This window comes from Megalops cyprinoides, chromosome 1 (genome assembly GCF_013368585.1).
Source record: "Megalops cyprinoides isolate fMegCyp1 chromosome 1, fMegCyp1.pri, whole genome shotgun sequence".
Taxonomy (NCBI): Eukaryota; Metazoa; Chordata; class Actinopteri; order Elopiformes; family Megalopidae; genus Megalops; species Megalops cyprinoides.
The window spans coordinates 65,004,758-65,027,759 of record NC_050583.1 but is presented as its reverse complement, the minus strand read 5'-3'; the positions used below and the strand labels follow the sequence as shown (position 1 = coordinate 65,027,759).

At 42.2% G+C, this 23,002-nt stretch overlaps 3 protein-coding genes across 4 annotated transcripts; 2 read left to right on the top strand and 1 right to left on the bottom strand.

Moving 5' to 3' along the window:
- Positions 1–1,915: 1,915 nt before the first annotated feature.
- Positions 1,916–3,649, top strand: dpy30 (dpy-30 histone methyltransferase complex regulatory subunit). Its single transcript, XM_036548065.1, has 5 exons — positions 1,916–1,948; positions 2,902–2,942; positions 3,026–3,073; positions 3,162–3,304; positions 3,458–3,649. The coding sequence occupies exons 1-5, from the start codon at positions 1,939–1,941 to the stop codon at positions 3,528–3,530; spliced, it is 315 nt and encodes a 104-aa protein (XP_036403958.1). The 5' UTR covers positions 1,916–1,938; the 3' UTR covers positions 3,531–3,649.
- Positions 3,650–3,882: 233 nt separating this feature from the next.
- On the bottom strand, positions 3,883–10,961 carry psen2 (presenilin 2). Of its 2 annotated transcripts, none has more exons than XM_036548044.1 (11): positions 10,845–10,961; positions 10,313–10,470; positions 9,993–10,207; positions 9,571–9,712; positions 8,605–8,672; positions 7,977–8,197; positions 7,626–7,724; positions 6,824–6,892; positions 6,403–6,522; positions 5,370–5,485; positions 3,883–5,126 (listed from the first exon to the last, which is right to left on the bottom strand). In XM_036548044.1, the coding sequence occupies exons 2-11, from the start codon at positions 10,442–10,444 to the stop codon at positions 4,971–4,973; spliced, it is 1,338 nt and encodes a 445-aa protein (XP_036403937.1). In that variant the 5' UTR covers positions 10,445–10,470; positions 10,845–10,961; the 3' UTR covers positions 3,883–4,970. The 2 variants fall into 2 exon arrangements, with proteins under 2 accessions (XP_036403937.1, XP_036403945.1); XM_036548052.1 differs by having other exon boundaries at positions 10,313–10,431.
- A 1,135-nt stretch (positions 10,962–12,096) lies between these two features.
- Positions 12,097–21,851, top strand: LOC118782960 (protein MEMO1-like). Its single transcript, XM_036536601.1, has 9 exons — positions 12,097–12,489; positions 15,641–15,722; positions 16,212–16,280; positions 17,315–17,427; positions 17,736–17,847; positions 19,076–19,218; positions 19,869–19,945; positions 20,674–20,778; positions 21,468–21,851. Exons 1-9 carry the CDS (start codon positions 12,429–12,431, stop codon positions 21,597–21,599), a joined length of 894 nt encoding a protein of 297 aa, XP_036392494.1. The 5' UTR covers positions 12,097–12,428; the 3' UTR covers positions 21,600–21,851.
- The last annotated feature ends 1,151 nt before the right edge of the window (positions 21,852–23,002 follow it).

The window sequence follows — 23,002 nt, the reverse complement described above, 5'->3', positions numbered from 1 at the left end:
AACCATGTCTTTATGGACATTGCTTTGTGCACAGGGGCACAGTCATACTGGAACAGGAAAGGGTCTTCCCCAAACTGTTGCCACAAAGTTGGAAGCATACAATTGTCTAAAATGTCTTTGTATGCTGTACATTAATGTTACCCCTCACTGGAACTAAGGGCCTAGCCCACACCCTGAAAAACAGCCCCAGACCATTATCTCTCCTCCACCAAACTTTACAGTAGACACTGTGCATTCCAGTAGGTAGCGCTGTGCTGGCATCTGTCAAACCCAGATTTGTCCATCAGACTGCCAGATAGTGAAGCATGATTCATCACTCCAGAGAAGGTGTTTTCACTGCTCCAGTGTCCAGTGGCGGTGTGCTTCGCACCACTCCAGCTGTTACTTGGCATTGTGCATAGTGATGTTGGGCTTGTGTGAAGCTGCTCGGCCATAGAAACCCATTTCATGAAGCTCCCGACGTACAGTTCTTGTTCTGATGTTGCAGCCAGAGACAGTTTGTAACTCTGTAGTGAGTGATTCAACACAGGATAGGCAGTTTTCAAGTGCTAAGCGCTTCAGCACTCAGTGGTAAGCACTGCTCTGTAAGTTTGCGTGCTCTACCGCTTTGTGACTGAGCTGTTGTTGCTCCTAGACACTTCCGCTTGACAATAATAGCACTTACAGTTGACCGGGGCAGATCTAGCAGGACATAAATTTCGCGAACTAACTTGTGGCAAAGATGGCATCTTATGATAGTGCTCCGTTTAAAGTCACTGAGCTCTCCAGTACAACCCATTCTACTTCCAAGGTTTGTCTATGGAGATTGCATGGCTATGTGCTTGATTGTTAACAATCGGTGTGCCTGAAACACGTGAACTCAATAATTAGGAGGGGTGTCCACATACTCTTGGCCATATAGTGTATGTGGTAGGTTTGCTATTTCATGCTGTATTTTAGAATCTTTTGGAATGTTGTAGTCATTGTGTAAAGCTAAGTATTATTTGGTCAAGCATAATTCTGGTGAAACTGTATTTCACTTACATGTTGAACCATGTAAGCTTTCGAGATCTCAGCACTGTGTTTGACACTGACACATGTTTTAATATGTCTAATTGTGTCCTTGTTTTTACAACATCCTTGTGACAGAGTGCTGTCACTACGTTTGAGTCTGCACTCTGACTGCATTCTACACAAGGGTACTGAGGAATAAATGACTACTATTGTGCAATGAAGCTTTTTCTGATTTGGTTTTTAACATAGGATTCATGTTAATTAATAAATATCAAAGATAAACTTCATTTTCAGATCTTTAAGGGACACATGTCAGTTTCATTTGCCTGAAGGGCTTTTTGTCGAGAGAAAAAAAATCGCATTATCATACCCCTCCAAGTTTGTATGACTGACATGTCTGCATTTACACTGGCAGTTGCTTTTATCCAAAGCGACTTAAAAGTGTGGTACAGTACGACACAAGCGAAAAACCATACGGAGTAAAAAATATCAGCAGCACTGCATGACCAGGCTTCAGTGGTGCTTGGTTCAGGTGGTCAGGCGAGAACGGACTCGGCAGAACGAATTAAATGTGTCTGTACACACATCGCGTACTGTGAATTCACTACTAGTGAGTTTGGCCAGTCAGAGGACAGTGTGACGGGAAAATTAATTTAGGTACCCACTGTCACATAAAATACATCTAACCGAGACTACACACATGTGCTCTCTGATATAGCGGGTCGAAATATCCCATGTGACCAGTTTCAACCAAAACTGAAACGACCCCAGCTTAGTGAAAAGAACAAAGCACGCTACATTACTTGGGAGTGATCGTAATAATCACACATGACCAGACCTTCGGGTTCCGGGTTTTATAATTAGCCAATTGGAGGGCGCTGTCCGTATCTTTACTGTGATTGGTTTATGGGCTGTTTGCTCAGCACGTAGAAACAGACAACAAATATGGCGGACGGTAAGTAAATGGCTGTAACATTTAATGCATGTTATTATAGTTATAATGAGTAGTGAAAGTGAAATCATGACCAGAAAGGACATAGATACAACCAGCGTATGCTTGTCATCAGGAAAAAAATGGGGACGATGGACGGAAAGAACACTGCTGCTGTGTTTCAACGTTCGTTTCGCATCAGAACAAACGAATGGCTGAATGGATGTTAGCCAGACAGCTAGCTAACCTTAGCTATGCCCATTCTAAACATGAATATCGAAGTAGCTTAGCCTGCCTGCTTGCTATCTTCTTGTCATTGTGGTGGGGTTTCTGCTTTACTTCCCCCCAGAGATGAGTACAGTAAATATTGTATGGAAATGTATATGGCTACGGAAATACAAACACAATCGTACACTTGATTAGCTTCTTTCACGATCATTAGCGAGCAAGGTAGCTAGTTAGCTTCCTATGTTGCTAAAGTTACCCGTTAAGAGTGGGTAGTCTGTAGTTTGGCCACTCCTGTCAGAAGAAATTTTGCATTGGTAAAATGCATTTATGGCTCTATTAAAACTGTGGCGTATTGTGCGTCAGTCATATTTCCATGGACCTAACTAGCGAACGTTAGCTGATGAAGGTTTTAGCACACTAAATGGACTGCGGAGAAACGGGATTTGTTGTGGACTGGGTAGTTGATGATGTTTAGTTGTACGTCTTCAAAGAAAAACGACAACTCTCACCCAGAGAAAAAAGTCCGTTTTCGCTTTCATTAACGAAAGTACTACTTCGTTACGTTCTTTTGGCTGCAGGTTGAAAGTAGCTCAGCAACAGGGACTTCAACCCTAAGCACTGGCTGCGTAGCTGTATGCACGGAATGTAAAAATAGCTTTTAATTTTAACCATTGTGCTATAAAAATATTAGCTTTTAACAGTTTATAATGTATTTTTAATTTTCTTTTGATATGCCCGTATTCCTTTAGACCACACTGATGCGGACCAAAGCATGGAAGGGCCAACACCAGTAAGTTATCTTAATGCAGTGACCACTGATATTCGTGTATTGTATAGGCGTCATATAACAGTATCTCTTAATTTCCATTTAAGGTTGCAGAAAACCCACATGCAGAATATGGTCTCACAGAAAACGTTCAGGTACAAAACATTGATCTCATTATGGTGCAAACCGCATACAACCTGCAATTGCACATAGCATTGTTTTAGTCCCTCCTTCTTTCCTCAGAGAATAGCGGAAAATGAGAAGTCCAATGCAGAAAAGGTTTCAAAACAGAAAGTGGATCTACAAGCTCTCCCCACAAGAGCGTATTTGGATCAGACAGTGGTGCCGATACTTCTACAAGGGCTCTCTGTACTGGCCAAAGAAAGGTACATTGTAAATATATGTTAATGGAAGAGAGAATGGTGAATTGAATTAAAAAGCGACTCTGCTGCCTTGCCAACGTTCAATCAAATGCTGAAGAGAAACCCTGTCAAATAACTTTGCAAATTGAGTTTCCGTGTTTTGTCTTTTTCTTGCAGACCCCCGAATCCCATTGAGTTCTTAGCAGCGTATCTCCTGAAGAACAAGTCACAGTTTGAAGATCGGAACTAACTTTAACACTCATCAGTGGACATCCATAGACACACCTCATTTTAACACGGACAAATGGTATTCTTTGTTAGGCATATTGACTTGTTTTTAAAAGTCCTAAATAAAGTAATGTTGCAGAACACTTTGGGTTCACAGTAATGCTGTAGGTGGAAAAAATAAAACGGCAAAATTTTCTGTCAAAGAGAATGTGCGGTGCAAAGGAATAATTTTGGCAGCTATAGAGTTGCATGAACTCTAAATGAGTGATTGTTTATTACTTTACATGCTCTGATAATGACAAAAAAGTGAGATTTGCTGAACTCACAGTTTGTCTTTTTTTTACAAACAAGGCACATTTAATATTGATGGCTAATAGATGTCTGATTAGATAGGTTCACGTGAATGAAATTTTGTGAAAACTGGGAGGTTCAGTCCTATTTTTCAGCATTTGTGCAATTTGAAAGAGCATTTCACTTAAAGCTTGCCTACATTTCTGCATCACTAAAACCAATAGCACAGTAGTTCTAACATAATGCATACACAGACTATAAACAAAAAACTATACACAATGGCATGTTCTAAAAGAACCACTGAAGGTGCCAATATTTATTTGCTTGAGGAACGTATTTTATTGTAGCACATTACATTTAAACAGTACATGACAATGAACCCACTGTAGGGACAATTCACTTCAACTGTAACAAGAATACCTTCAGATACAAAATAAATTTAAATATTACACCTTTATTAAAGTCTATAAAATATATTTTTCAATACAAATTTCTTTCAGAGTTTTTAATGCCATAATTTAACCAGCAGGTCAGTATTACCAGAGCTTTCAAAATTGCTTCAAACTGTTATCAGTTAATCACAGGTGTTCAGTTCTAACCACCATGCATTGTTGGTGCTTGGCAGATCTTTTTTGGTGCAACTCTTCGCTGTAATGGCCATTCAACAGAGAAAAGAAATCATAACCTAATCCAAAGCTCAGTTTCTTGTTGGAAAAGAAGGAATGGGAATATAGGCAGACAAAGTCTCTCCACACAACCCTTCTAACACCTACCCCTTAACAAATGCACAACCTTCTACCTTAATCAACCAAGACAAAAGATGCAGTTAAAAAGTACATTTTAAAAATTGGCATTAAAACAAACAGAATGTAACTACATTCCAAGGCATTCAATTAATTCTTGATCACAATGTATTTCCGATACTGGTGGAAGTGCCTTTTCATTGGAGGGGAGGGGAGGGGGCGGGTGGGATTCCCCACTTAAACCGTCACATGCATGAATTAAAGAAAGGACTACATCGATTCAAAGCTCTAAATAATACACTGTAGGTTGTCTTTTCTTCCCCTTTGGAAAAAAAAAATAATGGCACATAGTGGAGATGGACCACTGCAGACCTGGAGCCCATGGGTTGCATTATGTCCACCCGTGACTCTCCTCCCCTTGGCAGGCGTCAAATATAGAACTGGTGAGCAGCTAGGCTGTCCATGAAGGGACGGACCAAGTTGTCAGTGGAGAAATAGAAGATGAGGCCAAATGTAATAGAGATGGGGAGGGCAGGCAGGGCCTTTTTGAAGATTGCCAGCAGAAGGAGAGTGAGACAAAGTCCCTGTAAAAGAAGAAATTACAATAACTTCAGCAAACAAAGTAGGGACGAGTGTTTGTGTCTCATTCCAACTACGACACAAGCTCAGCGAATAAAGGTGTCATTAAAATTTAACCCAACGTCTTACATTCTGCTTGTGGAGAAAAAGTGTTGAATGCATGCACATTCATTATCTGTGTGTCTCTGTGCACAGTTGGTGTAATGAAAATGTAGAGATGTGGCACAGTTTGCCCATTAGTCACTCACTATGAGAATGGCCACAAAGCAAGCCAGGGTTGTGTTCCAGTCTCCACCTGTGGCTGCAGCTTTCCCTACCAGAACACTGTAGAAGATGAAGTCCCCCAGGCCCAGTTTTACTCCTCCTACAGAAGACACACAGTGGCCATTCCGCTATTGAAACTACAGCAGGCTCATGAGAAATCTGTAGAAGTCTGATTAAAACATTTCACAGTACAGTCCCCGATGTACAGTTCTTTGTCAGAACCTGAGCAGCAATCGATGAATTTGTAATTAGTATGAAAAGCTAATCTAATGAAATGCGACTCAAACTATTGTAATGAGAGTGCTGTACAGTCCAAAGCTACCAATAACAGTAAGCCCCCAGTATGGCAGGGAAGAGACTTGTTTTTTTCATACTGTTCCAACCCGAGACCCAAGGACAGAAAATACACGAGCCTACATATGCTCTTAATAACCTGCACTACATTGGTAGGGGATAATTACCCTGGTAATTACCCTGCCTGAGCTTCAGTTGTAATCTAAGCTAATGTGTGATTTAACTTGGACCTCAGTGTATGAATATAATGTTGAGGGTGTAGCACTGAGGGAAAAGGTGAGCTTACCTCCACCCGGGCCAACACCGGGCCTGCTCCTTGGGGTGACAGCAGAATAGGCCAACCCTCACCTCTTTGTTGTGGTTCATTCAGATTTTTATTAAAATGGGCTAAGTTCGTTTAGACGATAGTTTTAATCAATGTGACAAAATAAAAAAAAAAAAACGGGTCAAACATCTAAGAAGTTCTTCCCGCGAGCACTTTGTCTCAGCTTCTCCTCGGGGCTCCACCCCCTTCCCCTTTGACACCACTGCCCCTTTTATCTATTTTCCCAGGAGGCAAGCTCCACCCTGCCCCCCAGTGCATGAGGTGTGGTATTGTGGAAGTGTGGTGTCTAAGCTAAGGTGCATCCCTATCCGTACTAATACTTTCACTAATAATACCACTGAGTAGGGTCAACAGCGGTGGTGTCAGTTTCCTTTAGTGGCAGTGTGAGAAGCACTCACTATCCTCCTCTTGCTCGTCCCCCGGCGCATATGCTCGATCCCTCCCTGACAATGTCTGGCACTCTGGCTCCTCCTGGTTTCTCTCGAGGTCACTGTGATCACTCTGGTGTCCCTCTTCATCTGTGGCACATGGGGAGGGAGTGGGAGGCTTGTGAATTACAAATCGAGCGGAAAGAAGCCAGATCGCTAAAAAGCACAAGGGATTCATACCAACTCAGAATTAAATGAAAGTGAAACTAGTTGACTAGTGAAGTCAAATGCGAGTAAAACATACTGTGGTTGAACTGAAGGACATGTAATCTTCCCTGAACAAGAGCATCTACTCTGTAAATACATAATGTAAAGTTCACAGTACTAATCTGTGATAGGGGTGGAGGTGCTTTTTATCCTCAAGTTAGCTTGCATAATAGGATGCACTGACCTGTATCACGGTCAATGGGTTCAGCAGCTGTTGGTATTTTGGCCATTCCCACCATCCAGACCATGGCAGCTACAGGGTAAAAGGTCAACAATGCTAGACTATGAGCTCAACACTCCAAAGGCACTGGCCTTAGTTCAGTTTTTCATCTCAGGTTCATTGCTTACACACACAAACTTTTACTCCTACCCTTTGTCAATTCAATATTATACACAAAAGATGAAATTACACAAAACAGTATAATCTGGATTCATCCTTACTTTCTAGCACTTTAGTGACAAACACATAGCAAAACCAATGTAAAAGGATCAGAGCTCAGTCAACAACAGAACAAGGCTGGCTGACTGCCAATGTGCTAGTGAAACCACTGACTAAATATCCCATTGTTACTTTAGCAAGATTGCCCAGTTGTATTATGAATTGAAATCTCACAAAGAAGAAAGTAGCTATGTCTACATAGAATGTTTTTCTGTATACAGTTTAACAGACAGTTTTGTCCGCAGGCTTTGGCTGCCATTGTTTACCAAATGACTTTTACAAAAGCGTACGCGTGATCAAATTTCCTCAGGAGCATGGTAAAAGTGGAATTTAACAATGAATAAAAAAATCTGAGGTATAGCTCCTAAAATACATGATTTTATCCATGATACAAGCACTTCCTCCTTCGTCAAATTTATATTGCCCTTGATACCACCTTTTCAAAATGGAAAGCAACAAGACAAAACACCAATTACACTGGAAATACTGGAGGGCCTAATTTCACATTTTCCCCGCAATTGCTACTCTCCCTTTCGTCAACACGTACAGGAGTATATGAGAGCAGGGAAGATGGGCTCGTTGCGCTCTTGGGCTGTCTCCACCAACATCCTCAGAGGTCCTTTAGGGCACAGCACTGCAATCAAGTCTGCAACAACCAACACTGTTTCAAGACTTTCTTCACCAAGGAATTCAGAGAAAAGACAATTCTAGGTGTGGATTGATTGGGTTGCAAAACACCACAGGCTAATCAAGCCAGAAAACAGACCCACACCTGGGAGGGTTCAACCACAACACATCACTGGGGGACACATTTGAGCTTTTAATTTAAAGTGTTAGTGGAAAATAGTACATAACAGGCCATAACCTAAAGATTAAAGCATTCTCATGGGGCTCCTACCATACACAGAGATGGCCCCCAGGATGACCCAAGCTGACCATTCAGGCAGGTACTTGATGAAGACCAGGGCCATGAGGGCACTGATGACAATCAAGTAGGCCTGCTGAAGCTGCAAGGGACCCTTCCAGTGGATACAGATCATGCCCACTGCCCCAAAGTTCCAGATGATCATCACCAATGTGGGGTAGTCCATTGCCACATTGTAGGTCTTAAACACCTCACTGTAGGGTTGGGGTGACAGAGAGAGAGGAGACCTCAACCATCTTTAAAGGCTCTTCAGTGCCCAACCGCAGCGTGCACTATGCATAACATCAAGGCCTTAGATGTGGAAGCAAAATATGGCTGAAAGATCCACCTACTGCAACACGTTCTGACCACACTTTGGCTTACTTCCTATTTTCAATACCCTCCAGTTGTACTTGCATGTCTTAAGAAATTTTAAAAAATGAAAATCTATACGGTAGTTTAAAAAATTAAATTCCGAAAATCTTGAATCGTAAATTCCCGTATTGGAAGATCTGTCAAGCCAGATCTCCTGAATGAATCAGCTATTGGTTTGAAATGGACTCTCCTAGTCATTGTGATACATTATTGATAATGATGTTATAATGACAGTGGAGGAACTGACCCCAGGTACATGAAGCTAAACCAGAAGAGTAACATCAGGGAGGAGAGAATCAGCCATCCGTGAATGAACTGCAGCAAAAAGAAAACAATTGTTGCAATGCCAAGGTTAGTACACGTTCAAAAAGTGATTACTTTCACAGGCTGTGACAATTTTATTAAATACATGAACCACTAATGGCAACGTTCTCAAAAAAGATGTCCTACTCCATATCAAACAACTCATTTTGCATTTTTGAATATACAGCAGAGACTACAGATAGAGTGTCTTGTACATCTCTTTCTGTTCTCTGGTGGTACTGAGGCAAACAATGTCTTGTTTGTGTTGTCCTGTCCTCTACAGCATGAATATGTGTGGGAGACATACTGCTAACCACTGCCAATTCCCGATGAAGCCATGCCTGTGCTGCGCATTTTAAAGTTTCCTCACCACCACTCTGTCCTCTGCTTGTCCAGGCAAGTTCTGAGCATATGATCATCCACACACAAAAGCCGTGTCTCCTCTCAGAGTCAACTGATGGATTAACACTGGCTAAAAGGTTCTCTCTCTGTCTATTTGTCTGTCTGTCTGTAACAATTTCAATACTGCAGCTGTTGCCATGCAATGCCTTGCTACACACTGACATATAACTGACATGAGTTCTCATCCTCTCGCCCTGGTAACAAACCACCTTCTCTCTGTTCAGTAAATTGGTGATGAACAGCTTCTGTGTCTTTCATTAATGAATACAAAGATTTCACTCTGCACTGCAGACTACTAGTGCTGTCAGGCGCTGCTTGAATCTCTCTCACTACAACCCCATCCTTGACAGCTTTTGATTGGACCACTTGAACTGTGAGTGGAACACTACATTCACTACAATAATGAAAGCTAGCTTCAGATCAGAAGCTACCTTACATCAGCTCAGTAAAACACAATACTCATAATCAAACAGGGAATACACATCAGACTTACTGAACGGGCACCCACCTTGTAACAACGATACTTGTAAAGAAGCACAAGGAATATAGTCATCACAACAATGACACTGATCATGATGATGGTGTTTAAAACTGAATTGAGCAGTCGCTGTCCCACTGATGTTGTGTCCTCTGTGAAAGGAGTATATATCCTGCAAACACCACAGCACAGATCTATTACTTCTATTATATCAAAACCCAATGAATACAATAGCAAGTCATCTGATACACAGTGCCACTGTAATACAAAGCCAGTTAGCCAGTTCAGTGATGTACTCAGATTATATGGCCTACATAAAATAACCACAGGGTGACAGAGACAAACCATGCTGACAACTGAACTGTTGTGTAAGAATACTGCACAGTGACAGCAAAGACAAGGGGATCATTGTGCCCAAGAATATAAAAAGCACTGAATGAAGAGCTACATACAGCTGCTGGCCATTCTTCTCCGTGTAGAAGCTGACTGACTTGATGGTTGCCACGACGACCACCATGCACAGCGTAACAGGGACAAACAGCATGATGACATGCTTGGCCCCATACTTGAGAGTGAGTTCCTCATCCTCACTCTCCCCTGTGGACTCCCTCTCCACCAATCCCTGGTCTGGCCTTGAAGACATGCCTGGGTCAGCAGCTGGTCGACGCTAAGGTGACAAATGAGGACAGTGAAAAAAAAAATATACAGATGGCCCCCCTATGACACACAGTGACACTCCTGACCATAGCGCACATCACCAAGTAGCACCTACCCTTATGGTCTCTGTGTCCACTTGCCTAAGAACCTCAGGGTCCTGGCTATAAGGTGGCAATGTCGGGCTCTCTGATGGCACCAAAGCTGTCCTCTCATTGTAGGAGTCTTCTTCACTGTCTGAAGTATTCATTAATGGAATGTTCACGAAGGCGACACCTTAGAAGTTCAGAGTGTTGCAAATAAAGGTAGTCATGTGACCGTGAAAGCCGTGAAGAAATCACCACATCATCCAATTTGCTAACGTCAGTCACTTTACACGTACAAATCAACCTGGCAAATAATAACATCTGTGATAGGTAACGGCAACTGGCTGCCATGGTAACTAATGTGTCGATGTTCAAAGTTTGCCAGACAGCTAGCTACTTATGGTGTTTCACAGGATACGCTACAACAGCGAGATGCCAGCTGACGTTGAAGTCGGTAGCAGGCTAGCTAACAACAGTTCATGTTACTGTAGACATAACTAAGGCTACACTACGATGCTAAGTACGACAGTACTACTTACGATAATATGAAAAGTATACAACTACCTTTATTTCCCACAGTTTGACATCAACGAGGACAGGGTAGAGGTAGGTAGGTATTTCGATTTTATTCCACCGTGCTGCTGGTTAGATAGCTCCGTCGGTGGTTCCTACAGCCGCGTTTCTCGGAGGCACTGAGAAAGAATCTGTATCAGCTGACCAAGAAGGAAACCACGTGACACGGGCAATGGAAATGTCACCTGACCGGTCAATTTTCTTTTCCTAGGGGACTGGGGAAATAAATCCCAAACAGTAACTGGGTTAGACTAGGGTTAATAACTACGGACCAAAGTAATGTCCAATTAATGGGAATAAATAGACATCGTTATCCACCATAAATAGCGTATGATGGGGCTATGTGTAAACGATCATAAATGATGTGCAAAACTAACTAGGACAGTATCAATCCGTTTCCACAAAAGGCAATGTGAAAATGGATCCGTTAGGAACCACGTTTAGTCGATTAGAATGACTTGATATTGCGTTTATCCTACTTCCATCAGGGGAATCGATGATTGGATTACTGATGGACATTATCCAAGCATTTTGAATAGTAATACAATTCGGGGCACTTGAACACGTGTTAAAACACTAGACACCTAATGACAGCGTGTTTTCATAATGTTCCTAATATATCTGGGCATGTGACATTGGTAGTTCTCACTCATGATAACGGCATACAGTTCAATATAATCATTCATTATTATTAGAAGTAGAAGTTATTAATTGTTGGTGACTTTCCAGCTAAATGTTTCGAATAATGATTTGAACATTTTCTTATTTTTCTTCTTTTGAATAATGCTAAGGTTTCTGTACAAATACTTCCTACTTTTTGTCTATTTCAGCATTGTGTTTGTATGCGATAGCCCCTAGGGTTTTCTGGTTAAACCTATTGTCGCCATGGTCATATTAGCCTATGGTATTTGTCGGGCAACTACTGGCCTAATCTCACTTTGCATAGTGATAGAATCAACCTATCTTAGCTCTGCCTGTTCATTATTCCTGCCTAGTTGTCAGCCACACCCACATCTCTTTCCCAACAAACCAAAACTCCCACAGCGTCTGCTGTTAGCCAATCCACTTACCCTTACGTATGTTACTGAGCCTCCCTAGACCACGTTTCTCACCTGCCTCTAGTTTGTAACGAATAGAAACATTCCGACAGATTCTCGACCAATGAGAGGTACCTGTCACTACCATGGCACGGCAGACGAGTAATGTCAAACCACTACCGGTGAGCAGTACGCTTCCAGCAGTACATGGATAAACTCGTTTGGGCTTTTGTTCTTACCCACTCTCCAGATTCAATCTTGCTCGATTACTCAGCTTCGAGGATTTCATTTCTGTTTATTTCACTGTAGTTTCCAAACATTAGTTAGATACCCTAACAAATTTACGTTAGTTGGCCGGATAGCGAGCTCGCTTTCTGAATAGCACACTATATATTTCTCGTTTTCCAGCTAGCGTTAGGTGGTACACCCCACTTCTAGTTGTATCGGTGGTAGCTGCTTGTATTTTTCTTCTTTTCGTCTCATTGCTTCTTTTCTGACAAGGTGTTAACTGACCAAGATAGGCGGATTTGGCACTAAGATGTCGAACCGAGTGGTGTGCAGAGAAGCAAGTCACGCCGGCAGCTGGTACACCGCCTCAGGTAGAACCGGGGACAGCGGGGAAAAGATTGGGTTTCCAAGGCAAGAGCCATGGTCCGGGCACAATGTAGCTACTGTACGGTGGGGGTGGGGGCAGCAATCAGCTGGGGGTTTATCATCACAAGAGGATTTTAAAGGGAAAGGGACAGGCCGTGGTTTACAGATTTAACATTGTTTTAGGAAACTGTTTTGACAAATACTATTCACACGTGTAAACGGACTTCAAATCAAAACTTTTGACATCGTAACTATAGCTAGGTTTCTAGTAGTTCCTGGCGACATATTTTAGAACCCATGTTTCACAAATGTTTGTTTTTGTTGTTTTCAGTATGTGGGCCGCTTCCTTCTGCTGTCTTTACTGCTGGCAGACTGGCTAATTAACTAGCTAGTTAGCAAACTGGAACCATAACGGTCGCTTTCAAGCAAGCTAGCCGTGCTGTTTTGAGAGCGAGTTAGCTAGCTAGTGCACGATTGTTACTAGTTGTCTGCTAACTAGCTCGGTTTCCGGGTAGCTAACTTGAGCAAAAGTAACGTACAGGGCTGCTGAATTGCTGTTTCAAAATTGGAGTATTTAGCTAATAATCTTGCAAATTAAAATTTCGTTTCTTTGATAACATTATACATCTTATGTATCAAACAAAGCTAGCTAATGACTTGTAGCTAAAGCCGTATTATTGAGCTGATTCAGCGCTTTGGTTTCTTAGCCGGCCAGAGACTAAGGAGCTAAAATTAAAAGAAATGTTTGTGTGCTTCTCTGGCAGTGCTAGAATAGGAATAAGCCTTTTCGCTGGATAGATATTCAGCTATTGTTAGTGAGCTGCACGTCTAAGTGTTTACGCTTATGACGATTGAATTCCAGTAAATGTTAGCATGTGCGAGTTAGCTCTTCATCTTGCCGGCTGGATAGACATTTGCAACAAAATTCTCAGTTTGATTGTTTTCTAGCTAATAACTCCTGTAGTGTCCACTGTAGCTGACGTTAGAGATAAAGGACCTGGCACGGGCAGCCGTTTGGAGTCTCTATTCAGGCGAAGACAGAACTCGGGTGTCGGCCAGAGAGTTGAGGCTCTCTGCAAAGCCTAGAACAAAGGACTGCCTGGTCAGTTGTCAAACAGCCAGAATAAGTTAGGTAATAATATAAACAAGACAGAGTAGTACGCAACAAAGTAGTCAGGCTGTAAGTAAGAAATTATCCGTGTCCAAATGATATAAGAAGTATGTAAATCCTGTATCATGCCCCCCACAAAAAGTGCAGTGAATTCATTACAGAAATGGTAGGTTGTTGATGAAGCCGAAGCTGAGAAGGTCCCTCCCTGCCCAACATAAGATGTATGTTTGCTATAAGTGAACGGGGGAGGGGCGAAGGGGGTCGTTGCAGGATCGTTTTTGAAAATGGTTGAACACAGAAGTCGGGGACAATGGTAGCTTTACACTGAAATCCCAGTCAGTATAGCTGTACAGCCATATCCCAACATATCCCAATGAGGTTCGTTTGGACAGAGCATTAGAATGTAACCCAATTTTTGTCAATTGAAAATGAGTTTTAAAAGTGTTTTCTGTTTATGCAATTGTATACTGTTCCATCTACTTTAGAACAACACTCATTATGACATTGCTGGGAGTATATATATCAATGCACGTCTGTGCAACACTCTGTGTATATGTGGAATTGATATCTGGTCCCATAATGTAATACAGAATTTAAATGTAAGCACAAATACTGAGTGTTTTAGGTGGGTATTTTACCTTAACAACGCAGGAAATCCTGCATATTAGAATGCCACCCCCACCAAGCAAGTGTTACCTCTCAGGCTGTCAGTAGTCTAGTTTGAGGACTTTTATTCATAGGGATCAATGAGCTTAGTGCCCAACTCTCAGCTGGTGATGTCTGCTAGCAGCATGGAATTTTCCAGCTGCCATGGTTGTTCTCAATGGATAGCACAGGTACCACATGCAGGGCTGTCTGGTATCAAGCCTCTGCTCTTTTTTTTTTTTTTTTTTTTTAATGACTACATTCTTGCTGCTTCTTGCCAGTGATTTGGACCTTGAGGAGTGCAAGGTATCTGTTGGTTAAGTTATGAATGATGAGGCACCATGGGAAAGATGCATTATGCCTAGAAGTACACATGCAGAGGTCGGGTGTCCAGTGAATATGACTGAAAACAGTCTGTCCACAGAGGCTGTGTCAGACCACAGCTGCCTTGTCTGTAGTTTTGGTGCTTTATTTGCACTCGGAAACTGAATGAGAGTATGTCCTGGTTTCTCCTTCTGTGGGTGTCGTACTACTTAAATGCTTTCCGAGTCTTTGCTTAGGCTGCATGCGCTGGTGTCGTCGTGCGACTGTGAGAGGATGAGATTGTGAGAAGATGAATGAGTTGAGGCCGCAAGCGCATCACATGGCAGAAAAACACCGTTAATGAGATAGCCTGGCATTGGTAATGCGTTAAAATGAATGGTGTAAAATGGTGACATCGGTACCACGGTCGAAGTCCCACAGTCCACACGTAACTGAGTCATTCACTGTTCCTCCTCTACTACTGTCAGTTTCCGAAGTGCAGGTTGTCATCTGCGCTGAGTGTAAATTGGATTTCACACGAGTGTGTCATGAAATGAGGATATCCAGGGCCAGCCAGCCAAGCTGTTGCTTGGAGATTCTCCCTGTGGTGGTGAAGGGGAGGAGGAGTGGCGTTTGTCTGCAGTCAGGCTGCTGGGTCCCTCCAGGGAGAGGAGACTGGCAGATCACCTGCCCCAGATGAACAGCCTTTGACAAAAGGTCACTTTCAAGCAAACGGACAGACACCTGTTTTTCTAAATGGTGGAATTTGGGGGGAAAAAAAGACCAGGCCAGTCATGTTTTTGAGGTTTAAGAGGGAGAGAAGGCGCAAACTGAATAATGCGAGTACAGTATGATGAGACAGGCAGCCGGCTGCAGGAAAGCATTTGTGTGATGACAGGTGCCATTGGCCTGTAGATGTAACACAGTGGAGTTCTGAAATGCGTGTACAGCTTTTTATATGTATTGTAGGTGCTGTGCTCACCCCACAGCATAGCAGCAGGATTCTAGAAAATGGTAATGTAGGCAGCCTTTGCCCTGCTGTACTTTAAAATTCATATGTTCTCTGTGTTTAATGGTTTCCCTTGTTCCCTCTTCAGGATCCCAGCTGAATGCACAATTAGAAGGCTGGCTGTCTCAAGTGCAATCTGCAATAAAGCCTGCCAGAGCCATTATTGCACCGTAAGGCATAACATCATCCTTTCTTAGACCAGGGTCACATCCATGATGCTACTTTGAGTTGAAGAATAGCCAACCCTCAAAAATGGAATGATTTCAGAATGGAAGATGGTACTAATGTAGCGCTTCAAGGTGATTTATCTGAGCACTATCTGTGGTCAAAGAAGGTGGCAAAACTTGCTAATTGTAAACAGTTTACATTTAAAAACGTTTGTTCCCAAATTGAAAAATAGTTTTTTCATAACATAATAAGAGGCTTTTAAGGTAGCGAGTGCTTTGCCAATGCTGAGTACTACATGATTTGTGTAAATACAAAGATTAGTCTTATTTCGTAATTTAAAATTTCACTAAAACATGAACAAACCTGATTTATAATTGTCAGTTTCCTATGTCTGATGCAAGATACCGTGTGCTTTTCCATATTAGGTTGTTCTTTCTTTTGTGGTTTATCACATATGTCAGTTTTTAATACAAGTTGCTGCTGTTTTGCAGACATGCTGGGTATACCTATTGTGGGTCTTGTGCTGCATACGCTTACAAACAGGTGGATCCTACTGTCACGTGAGTTCTTCATCACATCTGTCTCCATTAATGCATTAACAGTTCAATCTAGACTGGAACAAAAGGTGACTTCAGTGTTGCGAGATGATGGAAAGGCTCTTCTTTTGAAATGCTGAATGGATTTTTACATGTCTTTCCATGCCCTGTTATAAATATAGAGGCCCATTTTAGCTTCCAAGGTTAATGAGTACTTGAAAAATATCATTTTCTTTGCACAATGTTGTAGTGAAGTGAATGTTTATCTCCAACAATTTGCTGCTTGTTCATGTCCATAAGTTCAGGGCAGGCACTGTGCAAGCCCTCCAATCTTTAAAACATCTGGATGGGTTGATAAGACACAGATGATTATATGGGTGTATCCATACAGTGTAAATATTAGTGGATTTCCATAACATCTGCTTTAAACTGGTGCTCATGAGGAAGTCCTTAGGCTGCCTTTAGCGGGCTGTGGTAACAGTAGCATTGCTGGCTGATAAGCTATCTACATTCCCCAGGTAGCAAAGACTCAGACTCCCAAAATATTGAAGCTCATTCCCTATTTGAAATGCTGATAGCTTATCTTTTATATATGTAATTATTGTAGGAGCAGAGTATGATGTTTACAGCGGGAGTTATCTGTGCCTCAGTCAAAATGGGACAGAGTCCCAAAGTGAGAGCATGTGAGAGAGTGAGAGAGCATGGTAAGCGAGTTTAATTCCAAGCAGAGAAAAGCTTTCCTCGTCAGGATTTGATAAGCCAGGACAGAGACTGTGAGATACTGAATGCCATGTGGATTATGAGCACAATTGTATACGGGAGCTATCCGAACGTCTTTGTTTAAAGAAGAAAGCCATTTGAGCTTGTAATTGCAGTGCAGAATTTAGTTCCAAATAGCCAAGTTTCAGTTTCATATAAACTGCATTGTGTCCCGTCTACCAGCACCACCTCACAGGAGAATCACACTCCGGCCCAGAGCATAGGCCAGGTCTCCCAGACAGGAGTGAACGGTGCAGGGTTGTGTGTGACCGGTTTGACCACCTGCTCTCGCCCCACAGTCGGAGAGTGTTCATCCTCGGCCCCTCGCACCACGTCCCCCTGTCCCGCTGCGCTCTCTCCACAGCGGAGATCTACAGAACGCCACTGTACGACCTGAGGATTGACCAGAAGGGTAAGGATTCTAAGCAGCAGCCACTCTGCAGCTCAACCATTTCATCCAGAATGATTTTACCAAGAGCTTTATACACGTTGTGTTTGAAGCACAGCATTGGGCCCACAAACTCGTTCATGTGGAGAGAGTAACATTGGAGCCCTGATAAAAAATGAACCGTTTTACCACAGAAATGTTAGTGGTGCTTCACAGTAACACGTGACCATCTGCATATTGTTTTTTTTTTCCCAAAAAGAATTCACACAGTATGTGATTTTTGACATAACTGCGTCTCATGGGAGTGCGCTTTCTGCTTTTGCTGACCGCAGTTTACGCCGACCTGTGGAAAACCGGGATGTTTGAGCGGATGAGCCTGCAAACGGACGAGGATGAGCACAGCATCGAGATGCACCTGCCATACACTGCAAAAGCCATGGAGAGGTGAGAGGAGGTGGCGAGGCGGGAGGAGGTTGTTCTCCTGCTGCTGTCCCTGTCAGTGAACTCTGGCTTTACTGCAAACCACTCATCTTTTGTGAATGACGTGGTGTCAGGCAGAGCGGTGTTGCAGTGCTTTCAGCTCGCGGTTTAGTGATTTTTTTTTTTTCGACGCACAAATAACCATTCGCATTCATCAAAATCAAAAAGTCCTTTTTTTAAATGCAGTTTCCAGTGGTAGCCACCTGTAGCGAAGGGCGAGAGCAGTCACCCCACCCGGCCTTGAACCCGGGTCTACAGGGTACCAACCGTGCGACTTTGACCGCGACGCCAAAGAGCAGGGGTGACTGCTCTTTCCCTTCGCTACACCACCTCTCCCAGGTCCTGTCTAGAAAGACCTTTGCATTTTATTTTCAGGTTTCCTTCTGTCATTTCAAGAACAAAATTAAGCCTCTCAGCCAAAGCATACGTAAACCTGCGGCAAAATCTTTTTCTCACGAGGGCTGAAGGAGGATTGTGTCATATCAGTTATACTTGAAATTCAGCTCTGAATTAAAGATTGAAAATGATTCGCTCCCCTGTACTATATTTTTGATGGCCAGTCGCAGTGCAAACGGAATTCATTTATGAGAATCAAAGTTTTATTCCAGAACGGGTCATGTTGGGAATGAATTTTACAGTGCAAGGAGTGCTGCCAGAGGTAGAGCCAAACACCTTTGTGAATCCTACAGGTATTGTGGAATTTGAGGGAGGGTTACATTTCCCATTCTGCTTCCCTTTTCATCTGTCAGGTTTTCCAAGACATTTTCACAGCATCACATTGCCGCAGCAGTGACACAACGGAGTTGCTATAACTTCACAGGATCAGTATGAGTTATGCCTTAGCTGTACATCTCCTTTTTCTGGGCAATGAACATGGCTCCCCAGCAGCTCTGGACATTGGAAGCATCCGTGTATCCTTAGCATTCGAAAAGCCAAGCTGCCATTGACCAAGATTTCCCAGTCTCTTATTAATCCATGATGACGTTAGATCTGAGTGTTCACGATGTGCAGAGGTTTGATTAATTGGCCCCAGTGATGGATGCGTGGCGATTAATGATGCCAGCGGCTACAACAGGAGCAGTCGCGAGCTTTTCTCCTCATTAAAAGAGTGCACGCTCAACGGGCTGGTTCTCCAAGCAGGTCCGCTCATCTGTATTCCTGTTTGGTCTCCTGTCCCATTATCTCTTCGCAGCCATAAAGACGACTTCGCCATAGTCCCCGTGTTAGTGGGCGCTTTGAGCGAATCAAAAGAGCAGGAATATGGGAAGCTCCTCAGTAAATACCTGGCTGACCCCTCTAACCTCTTTGTGATTTCATCAGATTTCTGTCATTGGGGTGAGTATGATGGCTTGACCATTCCCACAAAAAAAAAAGAAATTTGGCAATAAAACTCCCAAGAGCACTTGTTGTAAGTTACATATTGTAATAATGCATGCAGTGAAGCGAAAGAAATCAGAGTGCTCTGAAGTGCTGTTGGTATCTATCACTAAATACCTTAAAGACTAGAAACTAGGGAGACTATTATTTAATTGATTACCATATGATAGTGCCTCTATTTATTGTACTTTGACATGTTATCCTCCATAGTTGTTCTGTCACGAATGGTTAAAAAGTAACACTTGCTTTAATATGGTGGTCGAAGTAAAGAGACAAACACATTGCATGAGGATTGAAAGGTTTTGTTATTATACAAGAATGGTATTTGCTGCTGAGACCAACCAAATCTGCTGAACCATGTTTATGCTTATGGTGTTGAAAGCCTGTGGTTTTGTCCATCAGAATTACAAGAATTACATTGTAACGATCCTGTCAAGTTTCATGATATGAAATATTTAGCATGTGTGGATACAATTACATCTGAAGGTGAACTGCTGTTGTGCTAATCCAGGCCTTGGGAATGACTATCTATCATGTGGAAGTGGGGCTTCATGTGATGTGAATTTATTTCCTTTGTAATCTCTCTTTTTTTTTTTCCTTTCCTGAAGGGCAACGGTTCCGCTACACATACTACGATGAATCCCAAGGGGAGATCTACAGATCCATCGAGCACCTCGATAAAATGGCAAGCTGCCTCCATTAACATGCCCATGGCCAGACTAGTGTAATTATGGCAGTTCAGTCACTGGGGTTTGGTATGTCTTGGACAGAATATCTGTGCTGAAAATCAGACATGTGGTCTAAATTGGGATCACAGCAAGCATTGACTAGCAGATTTGTATGGCCTATACTCCTGTGTTGTATCCTCTATATGAAACCTCAACATAGTATAGCGTGTCGTCATACTGAACTTTGTGGTCATCAGTCAGACTGAACTGTCACTCTGATATTTACAAGATCTGTCACTTTCCATGATTTTTTTTTTTGCTTTGGTTGAGTAATTTGCTAGGTAATTGGTTCACTTTTAATGATAACTATTTTATATTGACTGCTTTGTCCAGCACACTTGATCTATTATTATGCTGTGCAGTAGTCTTATTGTATATTTGTCACAGGGTTGTAAATATATCATATGCACCGCATTAATGTCCATTAGCGTTCTGCGAAGGGTAAGCTGTCTATCCGATTTTAGCAGCTACGTACGTGCATGATTATAATAAATATGGGTTTTGTATGTACATTTGTAATGAACCCTTTTGTTAGGCATGATCAACATTATCTAGCAGTAATAGTTGTCTGTTGCTGGTTGGGTTTGCATGTTGTTATAATGTTTGTGTCAGTAAAAAGGTACTCTGAATGTTTATGTGCAGTTAATTAATTATTTATTTTCGTTTCTTCTTCTTTGCCTTCAAGGGCATGGGCATTATAGAACAGTTAGACCCTATATCCTTTAGCAACTATTTGAAGAAATACCACAACACGATCTGTGGACGTCACCCCATCGGAGTGCTGTTAAACGTAAGTATTATCCACAGAGATACATCTGGCATTTTAATTACTGTCTCTGCAGACAGGAAGAAATTGAAAGAATGACTCACAAGGAAAAAGCAACATTAATTAATGGGAATAGATTTGCATGATAATGTGCACTTTCATCAACTAAGGTAACGGCAGCACATTTGATACACTGTCAGATGGTGATTAAGTGCCGTGTACTTCAGGAATGAACTCATTCCTGAGGAAGAGAGATGTTTCATGGGTAATTTTAGTCACACACGCTCTAGCTTTGGCTGCCAGAGCTGTTACATGGCTTTTGACTGATTATTAGAATGAAAACCGGTGTCCTTCAAAATTTCACTTGAAACTTCACTTTATCATTTGTAGGTGTCCTATCAATGGCATTTGTTTTCAGCATCCCCCACGGGCAGTGTTAAATGACTGTGGTCATTTTCTCACTGATCCCAGTGTTCCTTGTGGTGTGACATAAACAATGAGCCCCATCTGTAGGATAATGTAAGGTCATTAAAGTATCAGTGGCAAAAGTACCCCAGGCATACCAAAGACTACTAAAGAATGAGTCACGTGACTCATGTTAGATTGTTCACATTTAGGCAACATGTATGAGGAAGTAGTGGTGCTTGCTGTCCATGAAGGTGAAAGTGGTGACTGTTGTGATTGTTGGACCCTGTGTGTGTGTCCAATTGCAGGCTGTGGCTGAGCTGAAGAAGGTGGGCCTGGACATGAACTTCTCTTTCCTGAACTATGCGCAGTCGAGCCAGTGCAGGAACTGGCAGGACAGCTCTGTGAGCTATGCGGCTGGTGCGCTGGTCGTCCACTAAAAGCCCCCTCATCCTCCCTGCTCGCCTCAGGAAGCCACGGCGGCTGTGGATCCCCCCCCCCCACCCATCCCCTAGCCACGAGAGGCTCGCCGTGCCTGTGGGGCCTCCCCTTCCCCCGCCACCTCTTCCCCTCCTCCTTCAGGATTGTTTCTGTCTGAAGAGCCTGGGTATCTCAAAACGCACAGCTCCAATAGCAAACACGTCAGAGAACTGTTCACTCTCATGTGTCTCCACCCCACGCCCCCAATAACCCCCCCCCCCCCCCCCCCGTTTCTGTCCTACCCAGCTTCAGACCTGGTTGAAACCATTGCTTGAATATTTTTATATATATATATATATATATATATATATATATATATATATATATATATATATATATAATTATAATATAACAATGGGATGGCTGGTGTTGGTTTGTCATACACTGCATACACTGCATCCCTAATGATGAAAATTAGAGTGGGGAGAAAAAGTACATTTATCTTTACATTTGCACTTTGCAAACCTGTGCACTTGTATACCGTTAAAAAAAAAATGGGTTAGTTGTGTTGGATGTAAATCGAAACTCCAGAGAAGCTTGTTTTAAAGGAATGATACCAGACAGTAAATGAGAAATGCATTGACTGCTCTTGCATCTTGTTAGAGCCTATGAAAAGCAGTATAGGTAGCTACTGCCAACACTGTACAACAGAAGCCTACTGTTGTAGTTACTAATAAAGGGCTACACACAACCAATTCCGCTAACATTCTGCTGTGCAATCTATACCAAAAACGAGAACTCCTGTTTTTAGATATTGTTTTCTTATTATTCAGTTGTGTGATTTCAGTTTTTTTGTTTTCTTTGTCTTTGTTTTTTTTCCCCTCCTTTTAATTTCTGTTTGTGCTTATTCTGTTCTTTGTTGATGTTTATGTACAGGTTTAAAGTTTACCTATAAGCATTTGGTAGCACATTTAAACATATGCATTAATGTAATTTAGTCTTTTTCCATTTAAAATGAAATTTGTTTGTATGACTGGTGTATTTGAATTAATTTGCCCTGGAAAACATATTTTGTTGGTCTCACAGTTAAAAGACTTCATGTTCAGTGTATTGTGCCAGTAGGATTCCTACTTGCCTGTTTTGGTAAATCGAGATTTTTCGAACTACCTTTTCAGCTTACCATAACTTCAGAGTTGTGACAGACACATGGATTGTTCTTCTGCTGAAATTGATACAGTTACAAAGTGCAAGGTGCCACAAACAACATGTCATTTATTTTAACCATATGGGCAGAGGGTATACATACATAATTTGGGTGTACACAAGTGTCGGATGGAGACTTTTGACGATCAAATAATTGGCAGACTGAGCTGTCTTTGGTTATTGTCACCAGAATGTCTCTGTTTTGTCATTTCTCTCTCTA